The 27,271-nt window shown below is 40.2% G+C and overlaps 1 protein-coding gene across 1 annotated transcript in view; it reads left to right on the forward strand.

Annotated features, from left to right (window-relative positions):
• Positions 1 to 27,271, forward strand: part of grik2 (glutamate receptor, ionotropic, kainate 2) — a 130,805-nt gene that overhangs the window by 38,918 nt on the left and 64,616 nt on the right. The window contains exons 4-6 of the mRNA XM_079468568.1: positions 522 to 703; positions 4,903 to 4,956; positions 6,222 to 6,395. Coding sequence (XP_079324694.1) covers positions 522 to 703; positions 4,903 to 4,956; positions 6,222 to 6,395 — 410 coding nt within the window. The remainder of the gene's footprint in view (positions 1 to 521; positions 704 to 4,902; positions 4,957 to 6,221; positions 6,396 to 27,271) is intronic.

Raw genomic sequence — 27,271 nt, forward strand, 5'->3', positions numbered from 1 at the left:
GTTACGCTGTAAATTCTGTTTAATTGTGCAGTACATTGTGGGCCGCAATCTAAAGCGTTACCCTTTATTTCTGTCGAACACAAAAAAAGTTCAAACTGATCCTCTTCAAGCTAAAATCATATTTGCATTTGTGTATTTATACAGTATACGTATTGCACGTTTGACTCAAGTGATGCCAAATGGCAAATGGGAATGAGCTTTGTTATATTTCCAATATATTATGAAGCAAATTTCGTGTGACCTGTAATATAGCGCACACGTCATTTGGTGTTTTTGTGACACATTTACTGTGCTTTTTCTTTCATGGAGCTCAACAGCCATTGTATACCTCTAACGTATTGAAAAGAACTTTCTTTGTGTCTGTGTGAGGGGTTCCATGGAAGAAAATCATTTGGCTTTGAAATGACATGGGGTAAATTACAACCGCATTTTTATTTTGGGATAAAATGATACGTTTAACAATGTAAAGACCTTATTTATATTCTTTGTCTCCCACTCCCGTTCTCAAACCCTCATCTCAGGTCTGATTCGATTACAAGAGCTCATCAAGGCTCCCTCTCGGTACAACATCCGATTAAAAATCCGACAGCTACCAACAGAGACAAAAGATGCCAAGCCGCTTCTTAAGGAGATGAAACGAGGAAAAGAATTCCACGTGATCTTTGACTGTGGTCATGAGATGGCTGCGGGCATCCTTAAACAAGTAAGCAGCTTCATTACTCACAAGCATTGATTATATAGATTTTTTAAATATCTTTATATACAGATATAGACATGTATATGTACATGTATATGTTTTAGCCTATACAGTACATCCGTACACAGCTTTCCTGTAGCTCAGTGGTTAGAGCATGGCACTAGCAACGCCAAGGACAAGTGTTTGATCCCAAGGGTTGCACATACTCGGAAGCGAATGTATAGTATAATGCAATGTTAGTCGCTTAGGATAAAAGCATCTGCCAAGTGCATAAAATGTAAATGTGTCTTCTGGAGCATTCCTCATACATACCGAGTTATTAGAGCTCATGTAGCTGGCTTCTGTTTAAAAATTTAGGCTCATTCTTTATTTTTTATACCACAATTCAAGTTTAGTTTTTCAATTTATTTTTCTTCTCTACATAACTAATTTTAACAACCAGACATACCAGACAGTTTGAGACTGTGTGTGGAGTTAGGTGGACAAGCACCCAGAAGCATGTTCTGACAAACACTTCATGCATAACACGTGAGGCTGTCAGTTTAATGTCTTAAATCGTGCAATAATTCATACCCCTGATCTTTATGTAAGTTTATATTAGGAATTTTCCATCTTTCTAATCACTTTAAGCACCGCTTTTATGTTTTCTGTGTGCCATCTGCTAGGCCCCCCACCGGCCACACTACACTGTGAGCAGACAGCATGTAAAATATTTAGTCTATCTGTGTTTAAAAGACATTTGAGGTTTTCAGCTGTTCTTACTTTCAATCCATGGGTTGTGCTTGGGAACGCATAACAGAAATCCCAGGAACCATTTTAGATTCTGTAGTATTATGGAAGTGATGCAATGTCTGGCCGACGGCCATTCTATTTTCGAAGTCAACTGGAATCTTTGAATTTTCTTCTAGCTAATAAAAATTGGAGGAGTATTCACTATTGTGGTACATTTATAGAAGTGGTTGTGATACATTGACATACACAGAAAGAGTCACACAGAAATGTGTATGCAACACACAGAAATCTGAGCCCTGGTCTTTCGGTTCCGAGAATTGTATCTGTTTGCATGAGCACAAGCTCTGTAGGGTGACTTTATCCTTCGTAAACCATGAAGGAGAAAAGTACACACATTGTTTTTGACCTGTGAATTTAGCGTCTTTTGATCTGACGTGCCAGATTGATCTCTACACAATCAGTGAAGTGTTCGGGTTACATTGATTACCCATCAGCCAGCGAAGTTTACATGCTCCTTTAGTCCGTATGTTTACATGTAGCCGGTCAATAGGATAATGATTGTGCTGTAAAGTGCCCTACAAGAACAGTGGCTTTAACCAAATGAAGTACCTTTGTTCCCGATAGATCTCATTTAACCTTAACACATTTACAGATTTTACAGGTTGGATTAAAAGTGTTCGTGTGTACGTAGAAGGATATGCATTCTGGATGAGTTCTCTCAGTGTTGCATTAGAGACCCAAAGAACGAGCTGACATTTCATCGTGTGACTTAACTGCAAGAATCTTCCTCCAATTACAGAAATAATCAAATATTAAAGGGGGTATTATTCTGCCTGAGATCGACTCGCAGACGTCCTTAATCAGTTTCAATGCGCTGAAGTGATAATGAAGCTCTAACATACTCATTAATGGTGGCAGTGGATATACGCTTATATAATGGGCGGCTCGGAGAGCTTTTGTGTGATATTCACACTTAAAACTTTCTGCTTTGTGTAGTCTTCCGTTCTTTTGAGCTTTGTCAAATCTGCGTAGGCTACAGAACTAGTATTTCCTGCCATATGGTTCATACAAGACTGCATTTAATAATTCACTTCACTGGGGGCTGATGATGGCAACGATAACTGGGTCTAGCAGTCATAGCATATTTCAGATATTTTAATTGAACAAATTAGATTTTTTTATAGAATTTTAATAAATGAGAGCCAATCCACTGCATGTGTTCTGAATTTCAATGTTAAGGAATTGAGGTATAATAATAAGGCAAGAATCAGAATTGTGAATTGTGAGTTTGTAAAATTGGCTTGAGACATTCCTAAAGAAACTACACAAACCTTCACTAGCGATGGGCTCGTTGCACAAAGACCCCATATTAGATTTCTGATCAGCGAGAGTGGGCGAGCTTATTTACAGTCGTATAACGCTTTATGGGAAAAGTAGGATTTTTGGCCGGCAAATATGAGTGTTTTTAGATATCAGTGATATAACAGAAAAACCTCTTTACATTGCTGAGTGCCTCAATATAACAGCACAAAAATACTTTCACTCCCTCCCCGTTTACTCTACAGTCCATGCTCATGTGGTTAAGCAAAATCCGTATTCGCAATTCATTCATACATAAACCAGCGAATGTATTGTTCATTTACACAGAGATGATTTTGTCGGGAGACTAAGAAAAGCATAAAAAGCATTTATTTCCTCTTTTGATGTGAAACCGCTACACTCTCTTTGCACTGGAAGCTGTCCCAGTCTGAGTGCGTGATGAATGGAATACAAACGCCACCTGATCATGACTGTATTAATACTATTTTACGGCAAGTACTAACACCATAAAGATGCAAATCAGAGAATTTCACGAAGAAAGAACACGACTCGATTGATCCTTCACGTGTCAGGGATGCTGGTGCTGTCTGACAATGTGTTTCACTCTTGTCCACAAAGCAGAGTATTCCATCCATCTGACTTTCATCATATAGAACTTGTAACAATGAGTTAAAACAAAGACTAAAACGTACGTATCTACTAGCAGTGTGAGCAGTGGATACGAGTTTATTGTTGTTTCGCTAAAAGAAGTTGGTGATGTGGGGAGAGACGCAGGGAGTTGCACGGACACACATGATAAAACATCATCTGTCACATCACTGATATATCAGTTTTTTCTTTTTATCCCCAAAATGCTCATATTTGCCGTCCAAAAATCCTCATTTTCACATGCAGTGTTATACGACCGGAAATAGTACCTCACAGTCTTACTAGTCCGATTTGTAACTGGATGTAGAAGCTTACGTAAAACACAACAGCCTATGGGCTTGGAAGGATATGAGAGGATAGAAATTGAAAAATGTTTGGTTTAACCTCAGAACATGGCGACTTATTAAGCGTTTTTTTTCCGTTGGCTAGGAAAGTGAGAGTTTTCCTCTGCAATGGTGCCATTGCTGGCTCATCAGTGCAAATATGAATTTCCACCAGCAGGCTGCAGACATTACCTTGAGGCTTTCCAGTCCACCTGGACACAATGCCACCTGCTATTAACGGTGCTAGACCCCACAACAACAAATGTAATTACAGACGTGACCTCTACCCGTTCTAATCGCCCTCGCCAGGCCGATGACGGTAATAATCAGGGATTTATAATCTTTCCAGCAAGTCTGAGTGCGTATAGCACACACCTGTGTAGAGCCGCACCACCTCCTGCATGGTAATACGTCTCAGGATATCACCGAGTGAACGACGCTAAACATCCATTTCCGTCAATCTCCAAGCGCAGGGCACAATTAGCCCGCGTGCTAATACAAGATCACGTCTGTGATGTACTGTAGCAGCTGTTGCCATGTACGCTTTTATTAAACTGCTTCATGTATGTTTCACATCGCCCTGAAGGGCACACTAAACAGAGCGAATGCAACAGGCTGACACTTGGGCTTCGATGATTGTTGTTACAACGTTTATCAACACAACAGCTTGGCCCATAAATTAATTATTGTTATGGATTGAGTTGTCTGTCAGTCTGGGAAAGATGCAGTGCGAATGCGTGGATGGGTTGGCGTGGGAACCCGAGCGCTCATTACTGTTATAGAGACAAACAAGCATCGCGCAAAACCAAATCCCATCTGCTCTTCTTTCCAATCCTTCACCTTCTCTCGTTCGCTGCTGTGCACAGGAAATCAGCAGTGAGCTTAAAAATACACAGTCCAGCTTTATCTGCTGCTTGTCTTACTGTATAGACATTAAACACTGACGATATTGTAGATGTATATTTTTTCGTAGGCTATATACCGTTTTCCCATTTAGAAATCTAAAATTCCTCCACGTAAATTTTTTTACTATAAACCGCAAAACATCACATGAACATGAAATGTTATTAAGGTGTCTGTCTCTCCTTCAGTTTAGTGATGAATCGCACATTTTCAGCATCAACGTTACTGTTTTCTTGTTTCAAAACGGTTTCATTTATGGTTATCCATCTTTTTTCTCAGGCTCTCGCCATGGGAATGATGACAGAGTATTACCACTACATTTTTACCACCCTGGTAAGTTATATGTGGATGTGTATATATATGCATTCAAAGCTACACTGATATTCATCAAATTAATTGTGTATCAGGCCATTATATTGACTTATATTTCTCGTTCTCATTATGAAAGTGTTTTACTGAGGCTATAACAGTATTATTCACATTAAATGGCTGTTTTCTCTCGGCGTCATTTTTTTTATATCTCAACATCAGTGAGTATAATTTGATGGCCAAACTTTGCAAAAATTATCTTTTCCACTGCTGCACATTTTGAAAAAAAAAAACATTATTTATCACACAAAATAGTTTCTTTTTTGAAAACTACTACCATTGAATCCAAGTTATTTATCCTTAGCTAAGTTTTGACATGTATGTTTACATATACATTTATATCTATACATACATTCAATTACATTTTATTAACATAGCATTTTCTCAATACACATTGTTGCTACTTTTCACCTTGATTCTAAACCATGGAAGAATACTATCTATAGTCAAGAACTAAATAAAAACTGTATTTGGAAACAGTCTATTTGCTCCATTATTCCATACCCTTGTGTTATTAGAATTTGATATTACCAGTCTGTTAACTTTTAAATTCGTAATTCGTAGGTACGTGTATCCCCAGGTTAATTTCAATCTGAGCATTTTGAGCACAATAATAGAAATGAAACACGTATTTTGTGTAATTATATGGTATAATTTCTCCCTAACACTGTGTGCAGGAAGAAAGTGGGGGTGCCTAAAACAAACCCCATTCTTGCCATTTGTATTAATATGTTTACCATCCTAATGACCAGACCACTAATGCCAACTGTTCCAAATGACTGTACCTCTGTGTACAAGTCATTGATGGGTTTGGGCGCAGAGCCTGCAAGTCATACCACCCCCCCCCTCCTTTCTAAATACCAAAGGTGTTCAGCTGGGTTCGTGTCTGGGCTTTCTGAAGACCAGTCAAGTTCATCCATGTTGACTGAATGAATCATTTCTTTTTAACCTTGCCTTATACACCAGGGCATTGGTGAATATCATTAGATGGTGTAGCCTTCAGATTTGTGCTCACGGAAATGACTAAAGTAGTCAAACCTGCTCATATGAAGGGGGTATCCCAATACCTTTATCCAGTATCTGATTCTGTCAAAACCTACCACAAACCTAGACCAAGGCCAGGATAACATTTTATATGAAGGCACATTTCGTGAAGTCATTAGGTAACATTTGGTACAAATTTGGTTACACTGTCTTTCACTTTATTTTTAAACTTTTTATATTTTTAGGATCTCTTTGCATTGGATGTGGAGCCCTATCGCTACAGTGGGGTCAACATGACGGGATTCCGTATCTTAAACACAGAGAACAGCCAAGTATCCTCCATCATTGAAAAATGGTCAATGGAGCGTCTGCAAGCACCTCCTAAACCTGACTCTGGATTGCTGGATGGTTTCATAACAGTAAGACCCTGTTATAATGTTTTTTTCCCACATCGTGCACAGCAGTCCTTCAGTTATTAGATTTGACATTAAAAGTATGTCTATTCAATTATTAATGGTAAATACCATGAAACTCCTTTGATAAGTTAAACTATCTTTTGACTGTCAATGGTTTTATGCTCCTGGGAGGCAATACTTCATGTATTGCACAAAACACATTGCAGTTCAGCACATGCAATGTTTTACTTTTATATAGATACAGTACTTTATTCAACTTATTTTAACTTTGCATAGGCTCATCCAAACTATTCTCTAGGCTGTATTGATTACATCAATAAGATTTGTATCTGATTCATGACATCCCTTTGTTGTAGCATACAGAAAACAGCCAAATTTTAGAGTTTTGATATTACTTGGCACTGTTTAACTGAGCCCATTTAGTCAACAAAAGAATAAAATAAGGAAAAAGCAAAGGCAGCAGTAAGAATGTGTAATAGATGGTGGCATAAACTAAAGGATTGATTGCTCGGTCAGTGCATTGCACCTTTCTCCAGAGAACTTGAACCTACAATCTGCAGGGTATGCTGCGATCTGAAGCGTGTGTGGTACAGGGACTCTGGTGTAGTGATCTAAAACTGTCTGATATAAGCACATTGGCACCATCCAAGTTCTTCCTCAACACAGACTCTCCTCTTGGGAAAAGGGCCAATATATGAAGTCACTGGAGGCTGGGTGAGACGGAAACAGAGATGAGAAGCCACATGCCAAAAAGAACCAAACTGCCAAAATAACTCGCATGGGACACAGAAACAATGTCACTCTAGTGGACATAGAGTACTAGTACAAATCTATGATGACTTATGCTGTCATGTGACCGTTTATATGGGTTACATGATTTCTATCTCATCTGAATCTAGCATCCCTGTCCATTTAATGCTATGGACACCGCTTAGACATTCTGCTAAATATCTTCTTTTTGTGTTTTTGACTCTAGAAATATAGATTTTTCAACTGCCTTTAACAAACATAGTCACACTCACTGGATCTAGATCTTATGTTCTGGATCTTATATGTTTTTTTCATACATAATGACAAACGTTGACAAATCAAGGCTTCCTTTCCATGTGCCATTTCATTCCTTTATATACATTTTGATTATTTTGAAAGCATAAAGGATTCTGCATTTGATGGCAGGAGCATGCATGATCCGGCTCAAGGCGGTCGAGGGCTTGATGCATATTGACACGGCAACATATTTCCGTTAACGTTGCTGACACTCTTTTATACCAATTTAAAGGTAAAGTAACGAATCGAGCTTCAGCTTCAGACATAAGCTCTTGAATATTGAAAGTTCCAATGACATTGTCCAAATGCTACATAATGTTTAACACTGCCTGGAAACAAGGTTTGCTAGATTTAGAGACGATATTAATGGAATTGAACATTAAAAGTGCCTTTTAGGAACAACTAAAAATAGGATTTACCCAAGCAAGAATTTGTGTAATGAATTAATATTAAAATATATTTTGTTTATAGCACTGAAAAGCAAGTAGAAAGTAGATGTACAAGCATATGTATGTGCAGAACTGTTTATTTTTTGTTATTGTTAATAACTAATATAATCCCAATTTCTTATGGCTGAAGACAAATCTGATTAGAGTCATCAATATGTGCATATTTTCAGTGTTTTCTGCAGTATATTTTGGTATTTAAAGTCAGAGACACACTTCACGGCCGCCAGAATGATTACAAATATAATTTGGTCGTAATGATTGATGCGTTTTATAGGGTCCCAGTTAGCATTTAGAGTTGGCAGAAAACGCAACAGTAGCATATGCATTGACTAAAGGTTTTAGGCAAAGACTTTAAGAACCAGTCTTCATCTCAAATGGTGATTAAGTGTTAATTTAGTCAAAGATGTGAATCTGATCCAGTCAGTATAACAGCTGATGTTTAGGTGTCTCCAGATGTATTTTCATTTTGTTCTATTTTCATTTTCTGTTTTGCAATTTTTGTGGTGTCATTTCTGATTTCTGGCAGATGTTGGCCAGAATAATAAGTAGTTGAGTACCAGACTTTTGACTGATCATCAAACATTTGGCTAGGCAAAACTATTCTAGATAATGTGATTTATGTAACATAGCAGTGCATGACTACCAGATTACTCCATATGTGATCTCTTTTGCTGGAAGGATTTGAGATCTTCCTGCCTAGATGAACTAAAATGCTGCAGCAGATCTTTTTTAAGAACAAGGTACTTCACCCTACTTTATTTCCAGACTTGACCACACTTGGTGCATGTGCAGTGGGTTGTGATATCAAAATCTTTAGACAATTATTAATCTTCACACCGTGAAAGGCTGCCCTAAATCACGGTTTAGCATGCATAATGAAAATGACCTAACAAGGTCCTCAGACTTATTAGCATAATTTCTCTTCTTGTTAATTGCTATAGCTTGTGTCTGATTTTCTTAGAGGGAGCTCATGCACAGCACCTCATCACTTATACCCATTCGTGGCTGCATCGTCACTGTCCTTGTGAGGTCATCTTAGGACAGAAGAGTTAAAGCTGAAACCATTGGGGCAGGTGTGGCCACATATCTGCACAGTTGTGATTCAGCACAGGCATTTCAAGTCTCTCTAGTGAAATGTCAGCTGAAAAATGGCCAACTTTCTGTTTTTGTAACAATAGTTTCTGTGGTTGAATGACAAAAAACAGTGAAGTGCTGACTCAACCATGCCAGTCCCTCTAGTGCCTCTAGTCCAAATAGATTTGAGGATTTCTGCTCATTTACTTACAGTAGCATTGTGTGTGTACATGGCACCTACATGGTTATTATAAAAAGGCTACAGTACTCAAGCAATAAACAAAACTTCCTGGAACTCTCTGAAGTCTACATGAATCACACGACTCTCGAGCATTTTGATATTCTGTTGTTGAGAGTCTATCTCTCAACAGCTCTGGCCGTTGCATTCTTTAATGGCCCACCGAAAACAAAGCCGAACTGTGATTGGTTGCTTTACATGCCAATAAGATGGCCTCTTGGACTGTCCCTGGCCAATGAATGCAACGTAAAGCTCTGGCTACGCAAGACTAGACTGACATAGCAACACTCGCTCTACAAATGGAATTGGTTTGAGGCAGGTTTTCTGGTTGTCTGACCAATTGCAGATGTGAACGGGGTTCGGGAAAGCAATAAATTATTTTTACAAATTGATGGCACCCCTTCGGAAAATGTACCATGTTTTTTATAGTACAATTGTAGTAACCATGCCTTTTTGGCATATTAATTATCACTAGATTTTTTTTACAGTTGCAAAACCATGGTTAATTTGTAGTGTGGTTTTACTATATCTGGACATGGCTAAATAAGATTGTGGTGTGGGTATTGTGTTCAGAGACTGTCTCCAGTGGACCTGTCTGTCATTACAGAACATCTTTCTGATTGGCAGCTCTCAGCAGGGAATAACCTGCTTGAAATGGAAAGGCAAGACTCAGTCCCACCAGTACAACTCCATTCAAAACCTATTATGTTCCACAAATAGTCCTTAACGCTTCAGTATCATTCTCGATATCTTTCATTAGACTCATTAAACTTTCCTCAAGTCCTTTTGCTTAACAAATGGGGTCCTTTAGGAGCTGCTAGCTTTCTCTGATCCCATTAGCCCTTCCATCCCAAGGTCATCACAGTATTGGCTAGAAAAAATCTCAGTTTAATGGCAATCCCATTACCCAAAGGGCTTGAACACGTTAAGGATTTCAAGAATCATCCTGAAGCCCTGTAGAGTAACGATTGGGCTTACAAGAAATAAATGATTGAAATGACTCGATAACGTGTGGGTGCGTGTGATGGGCATGCAATGTTGCTTTTGGCTGGAAAATTCTTCTGTGCGTCTTGGCTGTGTCTTCATTTCTGAGAAGTGGGCAGTGAAATGAGATGAGTCTAAATCTCTGGTTTTTGAGAAAAGACCCACCCTAGCTGTCTCTTTTTCCAAATGAAGCTCCTTTAAGCCATGGCCGACTGCCTGCTCCTCAAATGTGTGTAGTTGGTTGGGTTTGGCTTGAATAGAGAAGGCAAGATTTGGCTCTGAACTGGCCCACATGCTATGGGACATATTTGGACTGCAGTTATGTTGACATGAGGAGGATCTGAGATGAGGATTTCAACTCAAAAATACTGGGGTTGCTTAAGTGCACCAGAACCATGTCAACTCCTCAAGACCTTTGCCTACTTCTACAACCAGATGTTTTAAGAGCAGTTTATAGCTATGATCTAAAACCTGGAAATATATCCTTTAAAGCAGCAACGTAATTGAAATGAAGCCTCATAAATTACCTAAAAAGCTCTCCAAAACCCAGCATCTCTTCCCAAACTATGATACTAGAATGTTGTTCATCTCTGAGATGGACAGACCATCTATTCAGTGTGTATGGGCTAGAAAACTTGGAATATGGATTGATAGATAATGCATACCTAAAAGAGAACATCAATATTGTGTAAAATAGACCTTTGTAGTCTCTCCATCGACCATCCAGGATGTTGTTTTCTCCACTGACCTCGCCACAATGAATTTTGTGATTGTATTCATGAATAAATAGATACACATATTACACAAATTATGTCTACTGGAAAGCTGCACAATATCATTGCCTGTCTTTTGGAAAGGTCTTTACATCTGAAAATGTAGTGAAAAGGTTGACAACACACTGGTTTTGGGGCTTGTGCTGCTTGTAGTTTTACATTTGACTCTTTCAAAACGACACCAAAACTCTTCATATTGAATCAACAGAATACAACTGAAACAAGAATAATGTGTCTCGGTTTGGTTCCACCGGATTGCAATTATGTTGTTTTTTTTATTGGGGTGTTGTGCTGTGGAGTAGAAAAGTGCTGTCACATGGATACTGCACCGACACATGAGGCTAGATTAATGACTCTGAGCCCTGCAGTGTACCCGTCAGATATCCAGCAATACAAGTGTCTCTGGAGACAGGTAACACCACCGACAGGAACCATCATGTTGATTTTGGGAAGTTGAACCAGTGCCATTCCATTTTTCCCCTCTTTCCCCGTGGACCGCTTGCAGTTTCATCCTCTTCCTCTCGGGGGACGCAATGTGTTGCTTTCCACTTCTCTAAATCAGATCTATTCTCTGAGCTGTAACAATGAAATGCTTCCCTTTCTTCCCTGATCCAACTCATTTTATTTCTGATCAAAGAAAAGCTCTAAAATATGGATGTTCTTGGGGATAAGTCAGGGTAATATCTGTAAATTCCAGTATAATTGTTAAGTTTTTCTTTTTTTATTAGTAAGAAAGGGGTTTTGCTTTGATATTGTGATATATTTTAGCAAAGCTTACTTTTCTAGGAGATCAGACAAGGAACGATCTGCTTAGAAGATTCTAAAAGAGACTATGCTAAGAGAGCTTCAAACATTTATTTAAGTCCTTGTAGCCACTTAGAATACAATTTCAACAGCATAGCAAAAAAGTAATACATAACTACAGTAATGCAGCAAGCTTTACACAAGCAAACATCACTATGTATAAAAAGCTCTTATTTGTTAATGACAATTCTTCTTGTTTTTATGAAACTATGAAACCCCTGCTGTGGTTATTTTATTGAACTTGTCACATGTGTCATGGATACACATCTGCGTTTCATTAGCATTCGTATTAATTTGCATCTTACACCATCATGTACATTCTCGGACCTTATAGGAACAAAAATCAAAAGATTTTAAGGCCATAGATCACACCACTGAGGCTTCCGCTAGTTAAGGCTCCATTCAGATCTGATACGACTACACAAATGGACAGGCAGTTGAACCACGGCTTTAAAAGGGATCGGTTTCATTGGCAAAGCCATTCTTTAAGACTAGAACACTTATTTATAGACCACAAGAACGGGGTTGTGGGCATGTTTCATTTCTCTGCATAGATGAGAGTTCTGTAAAAAAAACAGGGTAATCTCTAAATTCTAATGCTACTTAGATACAGAAGTTATTTTCACACCTCAAACACAATAATTTTTTACATGAATGGTTATGAAAAACAATGGAATAACACAGTTTGTTAGCACAGCTTTCATTTGTCTTGGCATGCTCTTTCACATTGCTGTTGGATGACTTTGTCACTTCTGAGGTTTGCTTTTGTTGAATTTCACAGACACTGGAACGTAACGGCCACAGTACATGTCCAAATGCAGATTAAATACAAATCTGGAGTGGTCTCGTAATTTTGTAAATGGTTAAACAATCCTGTAGTCACTTTTTGGTGTGTAAAATTATGAGAAGAATTTATTCAATTTAGCCATTAATTGTATGCAATGAGAAACCCATTCTCATCAATCTGTGTACAAATAACACAAATTAACACTGGAAAGTTGTCTCACCTTGTGGTGCCAGCGGAGACTCCTAACTAACTTGTGGCGGGCCCCTGAGAACTAAACTCCAGAAGCAGTTTCTCCCCACTTCTTCTGACACTGAACCCATGCAGCTGGGTCCCCTGCGCCTCACCGCTGCTCAGAAGCAGCAGCAGCTCCCTCGGGGACTATGTTTTTACTGCAGGAAGTCTGGCCATCTCGTCTCTCAGTGCCCCCTTAAAGGCTGGGCCCATCCATAGAGCGGAGAGTCCTGGTGGGCGCCTTTCCCTGTTCAAACTCTCTGGCTTCTCGCTCTGCTGCCATGCATCCTGGGGTTCGAGGAGGGCTCTCACGCCAGTGACACGTTTCTGGATTCCAGGGAGGGCAACTTCATAGATGAGGAGACTGCTTGTAGGTGTGCCATTCCTGCCATCCCACTCTCCAAACCCATCGCTGCCTGGACGCTAGCGGGTCGCCCTCTCAGTATCACCACCCATGTCGCACCTCACGTAAACCTCCTTATTTCCGGTAACCACAGTGAGTGCATATAACACTCTGTTGGCTTGGAGTCCGTCCTGTCATGTATCTTGTCTTGGTCCTGCCCCATCTCCTGTCTCTGTGTCTCCTGTTTTGCAGGTGGAGTCAGTCGATCTGGAAAGAAGAGCTGTATTTTGATGTGTGTAACAGTTATTGGCCACAATGTTGTCTAGACAACAATGGGCACTTCCGCTTCCTGTTAGTATGTCCAAGTGTGTGTAAACTCTTTTGCCATGCACTCAAAAGTAACTACTATTCCAAGAAAAGATCCATAATATTCGGGCATAGTATAAGTAGGTAGGTGAATTGGAACGTAGGGACAGAGTTCGCTAATGTCTTACAACGAGAGCTGTCAGTGTGAAAGTTTCTTTTCACAGATTTTGCACACACTATCATTGGGGAGCATTCTAGTGGGATATTAAATATAGAATATATAAAATATTTTACAAAAAATATGTTAGCTAACCAGATTAATTTGGAAGCGAGAGTTTACAGATCACCATGCACATGGAAGAAGCCGGTTGCCATGATCGCAAATAACAATACTGTGTAAGATTAATAAGTTTAATATGGCGAGGCACTAACATGTAGACCTTTGTTTATGTGTTTTAACTTGCAATGAACATGACGTGAGAACAGTTAGCTATGTAGGTTTGTATGTTAGCATGGACTCGCCAACTTTATTGATACCTTGCTGAAGCACATGATGACATTAATGTTCTGCTTGAGCACATGAAAATTTAAAGTTGTAATAATGAGATTAATGACTACCGTTTTACACATTTACATACATTTACATTTATTCATTTGACAGACGCTTTTATCCAAAGTGTGTTACAAGTAGGAGAGTATATACACATTTTGTCAACACGCTATTCAGTACCATTAGTTCTACTAGGAGGATCAAAGCTGGAGTTAGCAAGGGATAAAATGAACAACTAGATTTTTTTATAGACACTAGACATTGGATTGTCAAATAAATGCGGGACAGGTATGTTTTGAGGTGTTTTTTTAAAGTTGTCAAGGATGCTGCAGTTTCAGGTGGAGGCTGGCAGTTTTGTTTGGGATTGGGGTTGAATCAAGGTACTGCGCCCACATTTTGCTCTGTCTTGTTTAGGTTTAGCAAATGGAATAAAATAAATTACATTCCCCATACAGTCAGGATACCTGGAATTAGTTTTACAAGTAGCCCAGGCACATCGTTATACCATTTTTGTTGCATGAACACTGTAAAAAACAATGAGAGCTTCGGAATTTACTCAATGGCGCTGAAACCTAAAGTTGTCCGAGTTCTGGTCCCTGTGCAACTGATACTCAGCTGCCATTGGCTCATCTGCGATTGAGGGGAGTGGTTCAGCCATAGGTCAATTGGGGTTGGGGTAAGGTGCTCTGAAATATCTATTAACATAGGCCTACACATAATACGTATTAATAAAATCATTCAGTTTTAGAAATGCAAAGAACAGAATGCTTCTCCTTATGATGCCTGGCAAACGACTGAAAGCAACTGAAGGATTGGCGCAGCATTCGCACGCAAGATCGGGCTTTGGCGTATGTAGTAAACGCAATCGGAAAGCATAAACTTGTGTTATTTTTACATAGATCGAGGAGATTGGGTTGCAATGAGAGCTTCTACAGTAAAAGTCAAACTTGATTCCGCTGAAAAGAAAGAATTGCTATGAGAGCAAAACTATGGGATGGAATCTAAATTGCACAAATGCTGTGAATATGGATGAACACAGAGACTCTCATACATATAAACCCCTTTTCACTGAGAAGGTTATTTTCAAGTGAAAAGCAATACAAAACTCATTTAAAGTTTTTTGCAATTATTTGAAAAGATTTTTCATACCCAGAGGGGATCTTTCCTGTTATCCTGACAGTTTTCCGACATCTGGATTATGCATTTATGTTTCTTTATTGTTTAGGTAGTAAGACAATATCCAGGAGAGTCGTTTTGCCCGAGGCAAAATGTTACAAATCATTAGTAAAACATGAGGGTGCCTACTTAAAAAAAGTCCTCTATACAGTGTAATGCAAGTTACAGATCAATTAGCATTATGAATTATATATATATATATATTTAAACCATCAATAATTGCACAGTTTATACCATAAATATATTGTTTGCTTTTCCTCACACTATTACGTTTCTGTGCAACTGAAGACACAGAGCGAAGACTCTGATCTCTAGTTTAGGGATTTCCACAAACTATCATTTGTTTTATCAGTTATTGCAGTTTCCATTAAATAGGCGCATCTTTTTGATTCCAAGGGTTCACACAAGATGCTTTGGATAAAAGCATTTGCCAAATGCATGTAATGAATGTGATGGTAAAATATAAATAATTTTTCTATGTGTACAAACCAGGAGTCACTCCCACATTCGTGACGATTGACAAACTGCTGCCATAACAACGCTCTAGCACCTCACGTTTATTAGCAAAGATAATAGAGGCTCGCAGTTTAGTGTGTTTTGTATTCTCTGCTAATGACAAAACAAACATTAGATAGCAGAGACGTGCCAACATTTGCAAATTGTTACTAAACCACCATCAGCAGAGGGGTTTTAATTAGTTTTTGTGTTTTAAGCTGTTGTTGCTAAACATCATGGATTTTCTGTACGGTAAATGTTTGTGTTGCCCCTATAACCCAGGGCTGGTGGGTACAACTGCAGTGGTGGGGAGACATTGAGGAGTCACTGTTACATTTGGTGACTTTGTATTGAGAATGGGAATGAGCCAAGCCAATTCAGGGTAACCCTTCATAACTTTGTAGAAAAACATTGTGCCCACACCTGATGTGACATCTGACATCAACACATTTGTGGTTCAAACTTGTCTTTTCCATGTTATTTAGAGTGTTTGTTCACACCAGACATGTTGGCAATAAAAAATTAGCTACATTTAATAAGAAATTGTTTTTTTGGCCATACATCTCTGGTGTGGACATGGTGTGAGCAAACAAAATAACCCAAACTATACATTATATATACTGATAAGCAAAATGAATTACTGTAGGTTCAACAACCAATGTTCAGAAATTGTACCAGAATTGTATGCTGACGATTAGGTGAAGTAACTGTACAGTGCTGATTTGACAGAATTCCTCGTGGAGTTGCTGTTCATCAAGATAAAGTCATGTAGATAAGAGTGAATATTTTTGAGTGGGAGAAGCAGCTCCCCACAGACATCTGTAATGGAGTCGCCTCTGCTGGGAGTAGGTGCTTGTCTCCATTGTTGTGTCAGGAAGCACAGACACACATTACAAACGCAATGGCCTATTGTAAGCACATGGTGGTGAAATGCTCATGGTAGATTAGATAACCCAGTGCTCTCTCTCTCTCACAACAACACTGGGCTGTGAGAGGGGCGGGGGGCAATGACATTACGGCTGTGGCAGAAATACAGATGATTTCCCATTTAACACTCCATTGAGCTCTGGGTTATTTCAAGTCCTGACTGGAGAAGAGATGGCGGCGGTACTTTTCAGCAGTTTTTTCATCAAAACCCCCCTCCTGCATCTCCCCTCGTGGGACACTGAATCCATTTGGCCACAATAAAGAGCAGGGGGTTGTTTTGTTGGGTCTCTATAGGACAATACCAGCATGTGTAAAATAAAGTGTGTTTGGGAGGTTAGCAGAATGAGGCAGAGAGAGATGAAAAGAAGGTGAAGCAAGTCGGTACAACAGGAGATAGCAGTGGTCTTCGGCAAGCTTTGGCCTCTCTGGCAAACAAAGAGCCTGCATACTCAATTTAAGGGCAGATTTCCCTCCGGATGAAGGGCGATGTGAAATTATCCCTGCCTGTTAAACCTGTCACTTCATTTCACTCTAATTATTACCTCTGATCCCCAGGAACATTTAGCTAATTGTTTTTCTCTCGTCTCCTTCATTATGTTTGATGCGACATCAAGAAGCTGCTTTATAGCTTAAGCCCTGGGGTCCTTTCCACAGCCAATCTCAAAAACGGATTTTCTATCTCTCTAAACTGATATTAGCATAGCCGTGTCCCAGAAAACCCAGTATGTTCTGGAGGCTTCACCAGTTAGTGTTCATTTGGTCAGCGTGACATTACTTTGTGACCACATTCTGAGGACGTCTTGGTGATGTCAGGTAACGCTGTAACTCAACGCTGAATTATTCCCAAAGTGAATGTTATAGTGAAATGGTCACTGACTGGTCTCTATATCACCTGGACACTAACACACCATGTCATTTTATGACATTTTATGTACTGTATCTGGCCATATCTATTCATTACGTTATTATACTATTTACTGTTATATGCATGAGCCACGTCCGGTTGGTCGGGGTGGCGGCGTCGCTACAATATTTAGAAACGTTCTTACTGTAACTTAGAGAACCGAGCATAAATTTAAATCATTTGAAGTGCTTGCGTTGAACATAATTATTCCTTACAGAAGTAAAAAACCTTTGCTTTCTTTTACATTGGCTACGGTGTATAGACCCCCTGGTCCCTATACTGATTTTCTGAAAGAGTTTGCGGACTTCCTATCGGACCTATTGGTTAACGTTGATAAAATACTAATTGTCAGAGATTTTAATATCCACGTAGATAGCGCTACCGATGCATTAGCACTGGCGTTTACAGAACTACTACAATCTTTTGGGGTAATACAACACATTAAAGGACCCACTCATCGATTTAATCATACACTAGACCTGATTATATCTCACGGAGCCGATCTAACCAATATAGATATTATGCCTCAAAGCGACGATGTCACCGATCACTATCTTATAACGGGTACTTTGCGCATGTCAGGAATCAGCCCTTTAACTCGTTATCGACAGGGTAGAACAATCACCTCCGCTACTAAAGATAGCTTCGCAAAGAGCTTGCCAGATCTGACTCCTTTAATAACCATACCAATAAATAAAGAATCGCTCGATGTCATGACCAGGAAATTGGGTACTATTTTCTCTAATACATTAGAAGCTGTTGCACCTACGAAGTCAAAAAAGATGAATGAGAAAAATATTGCACCATGGTACAATACCACCACTCGCGCCCTTCTCTTCGCTCTCTCAACGGAGGCAGTCACATTTTCTCTCGCTCCCGTCCTCCCCTTTACTTTCCTGCTGACCTTGTGTCTCGTCTCGTATCATCTTTTGAGAGATTTTCTCTGCACTGCTCTACAACTGAAATTATGGATCTGATCAAATGGTCTCTAAACGCTATTGACACGATCTTCTCGACGAGAAGCTTGGGTTCGGGGGAACCTGCCTGCCCTGACGGAACGTTTGCAGCTGGCTACACGATGGACGCCTGGGAGAGATGGCGGATCGTGTGTCTAGCTCCGCTTTCCGTGGAGGACATTGAAGATGTCTACCTTTTCGGAACCATGATAACAGGTATTATGCTGATTGGATTAGGCTGTGCCGTTTGTTATCGAGAAATTAAGAAAACGGTAACAGCTCTCAAAAGTCTCACAAGGCTGCCCGTTATGATGGAAGTCGTGGGAAGAGCGGTCGGCTCTGGAAATGAGACTATTAACCGCAATATGGATTCTATCACGGAGAAGCTCACGACTTTGCAAAGAAAATTTGATATTCTTGGAGACCAAATTGGACAAAATGGACAGAGAGAGTAGCCGTGTAAATGGAATGCGGTTGCTCGCCCAAAGACCAAACAATCAATCTTATCTCTTTCGACTCCCCCGTATCAGCCTTGGCCAAGGCTGCTGCTGAAATTCAACCCTGAGTAGAGCAGTACGGAGAGACGCTCTTGTCCCTCCCTAATTTCTACTGAAACACCTGCATAGACTATTACACACAGACTTTTCCACACAGACACAAACATAGGCCGCACTCGAGGGCGGCCACTCACACCCAGATCCAATGCCTTCGTCGCTTTGACCCGCCAGCCTGACAAGTGGGTCTGCATGCGGCGCCATCATGGCAGCAGAATCAGATGCTGCTTGTCGGAACTGGATTACCTATCCCTGTTGCAAGTCTTGTCTTTGGTGTATTGTGTACATGTTTTTCTCCCCACCTTCCCCATGTTATGCTTTATCTTCTTCTAAAAATACATTTCGTTGCACTGTACTTGTATGTGTGTAATGACAATAAATTGAATCAAATCAAATCAAATCAAAAGAGAAACTTGCAAACTAGAGCGCAAATAGATAAAATCTCAATTAGAAGTCTTTAAAATGGTGTGGAAAGAGAGTGCAAATTGTTATAAAAAGGCACTAAAAGCAGCAAAGGCTGAGCACCTTCGTAACCTCATAGAAACCAACAAAAACAATCCAAGGTTTCTATTTAGCACAGTCGCTAAATTAACAAATAAACAGACACCACCTGACCTGGCTATTCCGCCGCACCTCGGTAGCAATGAATTCATGAAATTCTTTACAGAGAAAATCGAAAACATTCGTGACAAAATTGTAAAAACTCAACCTCCAAATCTGTCCTATGAATTAGCACCAACCATCGCTCCAAAACAAAGGCTCCAGCGTTTTACACCTATAAAACAGGAAGATTTAATTAAACTTATCGCAACTTCTAAACCTACAACTTGCTTATTAGACCCCATACCAACTAAACTATTAAAAGAGCTACTACCTGTTGCAATTGAGCCCATTTATAACATTATCAACTCGTCAATTAATCTAGGCCATGTCCCAGGACCCTTTAAAATGGCATTTTCTTTATTTTCGCGTCGTGATTTAGAAGTCACGTTGTCAGTTGCACAGGTTTTAATTAATTCGGCGTCAGTGAACGTTTTTTTGGCCTTTGCCAGGTTCCAAGCCACACGTAAGAATGCTGCGGTTACAGGCTTTCAGAATGTTCCGGATAACTGCATTGGAAATTTCTGCGCAATGCCCCGAAATGCCGTTTCAAGTTATCATTCTTGCAGACCGCCACGGTCTTGTGCATAATAAACACGTTGGCTTTGCATTGTGGTGGTCAGGCAAAATAAAACAAAACTGTTAAGTCCATTCGCTTTTAAATATTCTGTGTCTACCTTTCTCTTTTTTACAATCGCCATGATTTCGCTGTCAACCCTTGTCACTAGCTGTCAATGAACCTGCGCCGTTTGCATTTTCGCGCCAGCATTGTGATTGGCTGATGGAGTACCGCGAGAGCTATGTGAGATCAGAGTGCTTCGTGTGTTTTCGTGCGGTGATGTCATGCTAACCCAAATGAAACTGAATACACTTTTAGTGCATCAAGCGGGCCAAAAAAAAATCGTTTGCGGGCCGGATGTGGCCCGCGGGCCGCCTATTGAAGAGCCCTGCCGTAGACCATAACATACTTCTAGATCGCTTACACAATTATACCGGTATTGAGGGACAGCCACTACAGTGGTTTAGATCTTACTTGTCAGAAAGACATCAATTTGTCCATTTAAATGGGGAATCATCCAATCTAACGCAAGTAAATTATGGATTACCTCAGGGATCGGTTCTGGGACCCGTGCTGTTCTCCATATACATGCTTCCCCTCGGAAACATTATTAAAAAACATGGAATCAGCTTCCACTGCTATGCAGATGATACTCAGCTATATATCTCATCAAAACCAGATGATTACTCCCAGCTATCCAAATTGGCAGAGTGCATTAAAGATATACAACATTGGATGACCTGTAATTTCCTTCTTTTAAATTCTAATAAAACAGAAATATTACTTATCGGACCAAAGACACGCAAACCGAACCTTTCTGATTATAAACTGCAAGTTGAAGGATGTACTGTTACTCCAACAAATACAGTAAAAGATCTAGGCGTTATATTAGACAGCAACCTGTCATTTCGATATCACATCTCAAATGTCACAAAAACAGCCTTTTTCCACCTAAGAAATGTTGCCAAGTTACGAAATATTCTGTGTGTTGCTGACAAGGAGAAGCTTATTCATGCATTTATGACCTCAAGACTTGACTACTGTAATGCTCTACTTAGTGGTTCTCCTGCATCATCAATAAACAAACTACAGTTAGTTCAGAATGCAGCTGCCAGAGTCCTAACCAGGTCCAGAAAATACCATCACATAACCCCAATGTTATCAACCCTTCACTGGCTACACATTAAGTATCGTATTGACTTTAAAGTTCTTTTAATCACTTATAAAGCCTTAAAGGGTTTAGCCCCTACCTACCTAACAGAGCTTCTATCACACTACAACCCATCACACTCTCTAAGATCTCAAAATGCAGGACTTTTGATAATACCTAGAATATCTAAATCCACCAAAGGGGGCCGAGCTTTCTCATACGTAGCACCTAAACTCTGGAATAGCCTTCCTGATATTATTCGAGGATCAGACACACTCGCCCAATTTAAATCTAGATTAAAGACACATCTTTTCAGCCAAGCATTCACTTAAAGCAAATATGCTTAATAAACCACCAGGAGATGCTGACATTAGATATTATTTACTAGAATAATTGGATTTATTATATAACACACCATGTAGTGTGTTTTACCCTTTCTTGGGTTTTTCGTTTTTCCCCTGTTCAGCTGCTTTGGAACAATGCAAATTGTGAAAAGCGCTATATAAGTAAATTTGAATTGAATTGAATTATAAGGGATTCCCATTTAATGTGAATTTATGATTGGAGTAAAATCTGTTATCATGTCAAGACGAAGACTTTTCACATATCAAACTGGAGTTTAATAAGATAAAACAACTTGAATCGTGTTCCTGTTTATTTAGTGTGTGTGTCTGTTATGACTGTGCTATTCTCCATCACAATATTAACGGTCATTAAAACGGACTAATATATAGTTAAGTATTGGTGAACTTTGGATTTTCACACGAAACATTTAACAAAGGAAAAGTATTAGTTAGTGTTTTGTAACATTTGACAGATGATTTCCGTCATGATGTAGATTAGTGCTCTTCATGGACACATGCACGTTGCATTATGTCTCTTTGTGAACCGTATTGCATATCTTAACACGCCCATATTGTCTGTATTCCATATTCTACATCATTCAGACATATACGTTACTGAAATACAGTAACATCTGGGAGATCAAGATCTAAGATCAAACTGGGAGATCGAGATCTAAGATCAAATTCTCTGAATATTGGAAGTAGAAAGCTTCAAAATGCGAAAATCTTGGTTTTGCACATTTTTTTGTATTGTTTGGATATGTTTAATTCTGTTGTTTGCATGAGTTATCATCAGGCTCTTAAGCTGTTCACTTTTGTGAATGAGGTAATTAATATGCAGGTAGAGGGAGGTGATGTGTGACCTTGTGCTGTCGAGCGAGGGTAGGTGAGTGTTGAACATGTGTCTGGGTCCAGTACGTGTTTGAGAGAGCGATGGGCAGATCAGTCGCAGCACGGCAGAGGAAACTTGAGTGGATCTCTGCTTTCATTTCCCCTGAGGCTTTGCGGGTCGGGGATCTGTCAGCCACAGCGTGTGGGTTTGTCTGTCAAAGCGTTGTTCACAAAATTCAAAGGAAATGTGCTCAAGCATGATCAATTATAAATTGGGTTTGATGTGTGTATCCGCCCAGCCGTCCATCATCTCATCTGAAGTGGGTACCTCTCCAAGTGGATGCACCTCACAAGCAGCCATCATTAACACTTTTGGACAAAACAAGAAGTAATTGATGAAGGAATGGCCAAAACATACTGTCCAAAATCCACACCCTGCACAATGTAAAGTTGATGTGGCTCTTCAGACACAACTATAATTACAATTTAACTATGTACAGTTGTTTATACATTTGGAAATACAGATTGAATTAAATATTTTACCAATTGTTATTTATGTTATTTAAGCTCTCACCCTGCTGCTAAAACGGTCATGCATCTCATATGAATTATTAAAAACATTTAGTTTCACAACAAATATGGATGAATGTTGTGACATGAAACTATTATGGAGCCCTGTACTTTTTGGCTGTGCAGTTATAGAAAATAAAGAATTGCCACCACAGAAAACAAATATTGTTCTGCATTCTCTGCTGGTCCCTTCATCGTTGCTCGTTCCACCAAGCCCCTCTGTTTCCACCCAGTTTCTTGGCTCATTTGTTCCTTCTGGTTCTGCCCAGCTCCTTGGCCCTTTTGTCACAGCAGGTTCCACCCAGCTCATTGGCTCCTTCTTCTCCACAGATTCTGCCCAGCTCCAATCTCCTTCATGCCAGCTCGATGGCTACTTTGTCCATGCTGGTCCCATCCAGCTCTGTGACCAACTCCTTCGGCAACCAACGCCTCTGCTGGTCTCTTGAAGCTCCTTGGCTCCACCCTGCCATCATACGGTAGGCTCCTCCTAGGATAGTTGTCACTCTGGCTCCACCTTCGTCCTTCCTCACACCACTGTTGCTCTGGACAGCCCGGCCCAATATCCACCTTCATCCCCCAGGCCTTCCTGGCTTCACCTGGAAGTCCCTCCAGGTCTCCACCTTGGCCCCTCACTCCGCCACACTTCCTGGTGTTTCCCTCAGTTGATTGCTCCAGCTGCCTACAAGTCTCGCAAGTTTCACTGGGTTATCTTTATAGAATACAGAAAACCCTGCTAATAAACTTTTATAAGTTGTATAAGGTATAATGATTAACAATGAATATAAGGTGTCACTAGCTAAATCTAGGAAATTGTTTGGATATAAAATAGTAGATCTGTGTTTGACCACATGATTAGGGTGCGGTGCCCACTTGTCATTAGTTTGCTGTCTGACTGTTTATCGGTTGCCAAACAAGGTAGCTATTTAATGCATTATTTAAGAAAACCAACTGATGTGCAGATACAGGTGTATACATTCTATTGACTTTTTTGTACGACAGCCTCAAACATGGCTTATCTGCCCTGACATTTTCAAATGTCTTTTTCTGCAGTACTTTGTTTCTCTCTCATAATAAGTCAGCACTCTCGTACAATCTAGTTGATCTGCACAGGAACCTCTCATCCTGTGTTCTCATTACCCCATCACTCCATCACTCATGTGCAACAGTCATCTTCAGGGGTCATTTCCCTACATCGTTTCCCAGACAAGCGGCGAGATGGGAAACGCAGAAAGCATATTGTCATTACAACAGAAAAGCCGACCGTAATAATGATACATTTTACACAGTCAATTTGCCTCCCCATTGAGCCTGTTCTCATGACAACATTTTAAGATCCTAATGGCGAAGTGCAACCCATCTCTTCTGCTCTTAATGCCCTCTGTGCGGGTCTACGTTAAAAAAAAAACATGGATTTGACAGTCAATGGCGTTCGCTAAGCCTGGGTGGAGTCAGAAGGCAGCGTCGAGGGAGAAATTACACATAGCAGTGAAAGAAACAAACACAAAGCTCCATCTGGAATATTGCCCCTGGCAGGATCGCAAAAACAAACAACAGCCTGGGGGCAGTCCTTTCTCATTCAATCTACGCCAGTATTTTCCAGTCCATATTGCCTCTGATGTCTTTGGATAGTTGAGTTCTGATTCCATAGTTTAACAGGAGGAAAAATAACTAGGCCTACAATTACCGTAATAGAATAGATAACCAAAATGAAAAATCTTTATCCTCAAGTCATTTTGAACCTGTAAGCTATACATTTTTCAATTTCAAATAAAATAACATTTGAGTTATTATCGAACAAGTGGAAAACAAGTTCTTTAGACTATTTAAAATTTAGACTTAATATTTGAAGGACCTTTTGCTGCCAAGTTCTTTGGGGAACCAACATTTTTTATTTTATTTCATGGCTGTAAAATCCCACCATTATTTTGCCAAGTGTACATGGCTTCAGAAATATTGCATAAAGACTACTTTCACATTCCACTTTCATCTGTATTGGGGCTTGAAAGATGTGGTGACTAAGAAGTTTGTTATATTATTTTCTCCATTAGTGTTTTATGGAAGACATAAAGCATATAGGTTTGGGGGATTTTTTGAATGAATTTTTATTTTTGGATGTCCTATAATTCCATTACATTAACCCTTGTGCGCTTTTTGGGACATATTTGTACATTTCAGTTTTTTTTCATTGTCGTTTTTGCTGTGTTTATGCAAAAGTTGTGTATTTTTATTGGAATGTTTAAATGTTGCTCTTTTTTTGCTTTTTTAACTAGGTACATGTTACACTCAAGTCCATTTTGACAACAATGTCCTCATTGAAACCCATTAAAACTACACATTTTAAAATTGTCTGTCAGTAAGAATGGCCTCTTTGTCGCTATATCTGTTTGTAATAGCTGCTACAAGTATTTTCTTTACTTGAGTTGTGATTCGGCACTACGCGGATAAGTTTGATGTTTTGAGTTGTATGTCACGCATAGACGAAAGACACAGAATAAGGATCTCCGGAAAAGTCGACCCGACAGGGAAAATCACAAACCATTATTACATGCATTCCATATACAAATCCTTTGATTATGTTGGCTAAGGGTTCAAAATGACAAAAAATGAATACATATCAAGAAAATTCCTCATTTTCAAATGTGTACTATTTACTGTTTCCTAATGCCGCTTTCTCCATTTTAGTCTATGAAGCGTTTCAGCTTACTTGTTTCTGCTGTATTATACAGCACTGAACAAAAGATGCAGCTATAACTGTGCACATGTAGATGTTAAAGTGTGGTTTCTATGTGTGTACTGAAATGTTTTTGTGTGTGTGTGTGTATACAGTTTGAAAGAAAGACATCATATTTTACAGCAAACAACAAATCCAACACCTTATATTCAAGTCACTGTAGTTTACTGAGATTTGAAAATATTTTGTATATTATATTTGTATATTTTTTATCCCTGTTTGCATTTTTATTAATTTTAAATACTTTTTTTTAAAATGAGCTAAATGTGAGCTTGATTTTGATGTATGTCAGAACAGTAGAGTTCCCCTTCAGTCGGTCTCTCGACGTTGTGAGAGACTGACTGGGGTTTGATCTTGAGAACCTACCTTCTCCGAGATAATTAATTATAAAACGCCAATGGGCTTGGCGAATGGCACGCGCACGGCAGTCTCCACCCCGTACATACGGGTATAAAGGAAGATGGCGGCGGTCATTCACTCATCCTTTGTTCTTCGGAACCTGTGTGTTGCTACATGCTACACGCGATACTCGACTTCGAGACTGATTTTAACCTGCTGGATTTACGATGCAGAGCAGCGTACTTCTCCTTTTGGTGGACTTCCCCTGGATGTTTCGGCAGAAGGCTACAGACCTTAAGAGGTAAGTCCCTCCGGCTACGAGCATGTCTCGTAGCTGTGTCCTCGGATGCGACAGACTCATCCCGGAGTCTGACGGCCATGATACCTGCGTCACTTGCTTGGGGCTCAAGCATGCTGAGGCAGGTTTCACTGATTCGGCATGTCCCGTGTGTGCGGACATGGCAATCAGGGTGTTGCGGTCACGGTTGGCTACGTTCTTTTTGAGCGCTGCCACCACCCCGTCTGCTTCCCAGGCGTCTTCAGCCGCTGTTTCGGCACGGTTGATCGCTTTGGCGAGCGGCGGGGGTGATTCGGGGACTCCTATGGACTCCCGTCCAGAGCATGTAAGCTCTCTTCGACACTCGTGTCGAGGGCTTACAGTGCTGCTGGACAAGCCGCTTCTGCTCTCCATGCTATGGCGGTCCTCCAGGTCTTTCAGGCGAAGGTCCTGAAGGATTTGGACGGCGGGAAGCCCGACCCAACTCGCATGAGTGAGTTGCGCACTGCCACAGACCTCGTGCTACGGGCGACGAAGGCCACGGCGTGCGCCCTGGGTCGGTCGATGTCCACAATGGTGGTCCAGGAAAGGCATCTGTGGCTTAATCTTGCGCAGATGAGCGACGCCCAGAAGGCCCGCCTTCTGGGGGCGACATCTGCAGCTACGCCCAGTACCTTCGCAAGGTTTTACAATCTTCGCGTGGAACCAGTTGCAGCCCATGTCCTCAACGCCCCCGGCGTGTAGGACGGACTCCTGGTTTGGGCGTACGCCTGCGAAAGCGCCTTCTCCCCTCACCAGGTGAGACTAGTGCGCTATTGTAGCCTCCCTACTTTCCCCTCTCGGGCGAAGTAAAGGCATTCCATCCATCACTAAGCATGGC

Source organism: Barbatula barbatula, assembly GCF_947034865.1.
Source record: "Barbatula barbatula genome assembly, chromosome: 12".
NCBI classification, from domain to species: domain Eukaryota; kingdom Metazoa; phylum Chordata; class Actinopteri; order Cypriniformes; family Nemacheilidae; genus Barbatula; species Barbatula barbatula.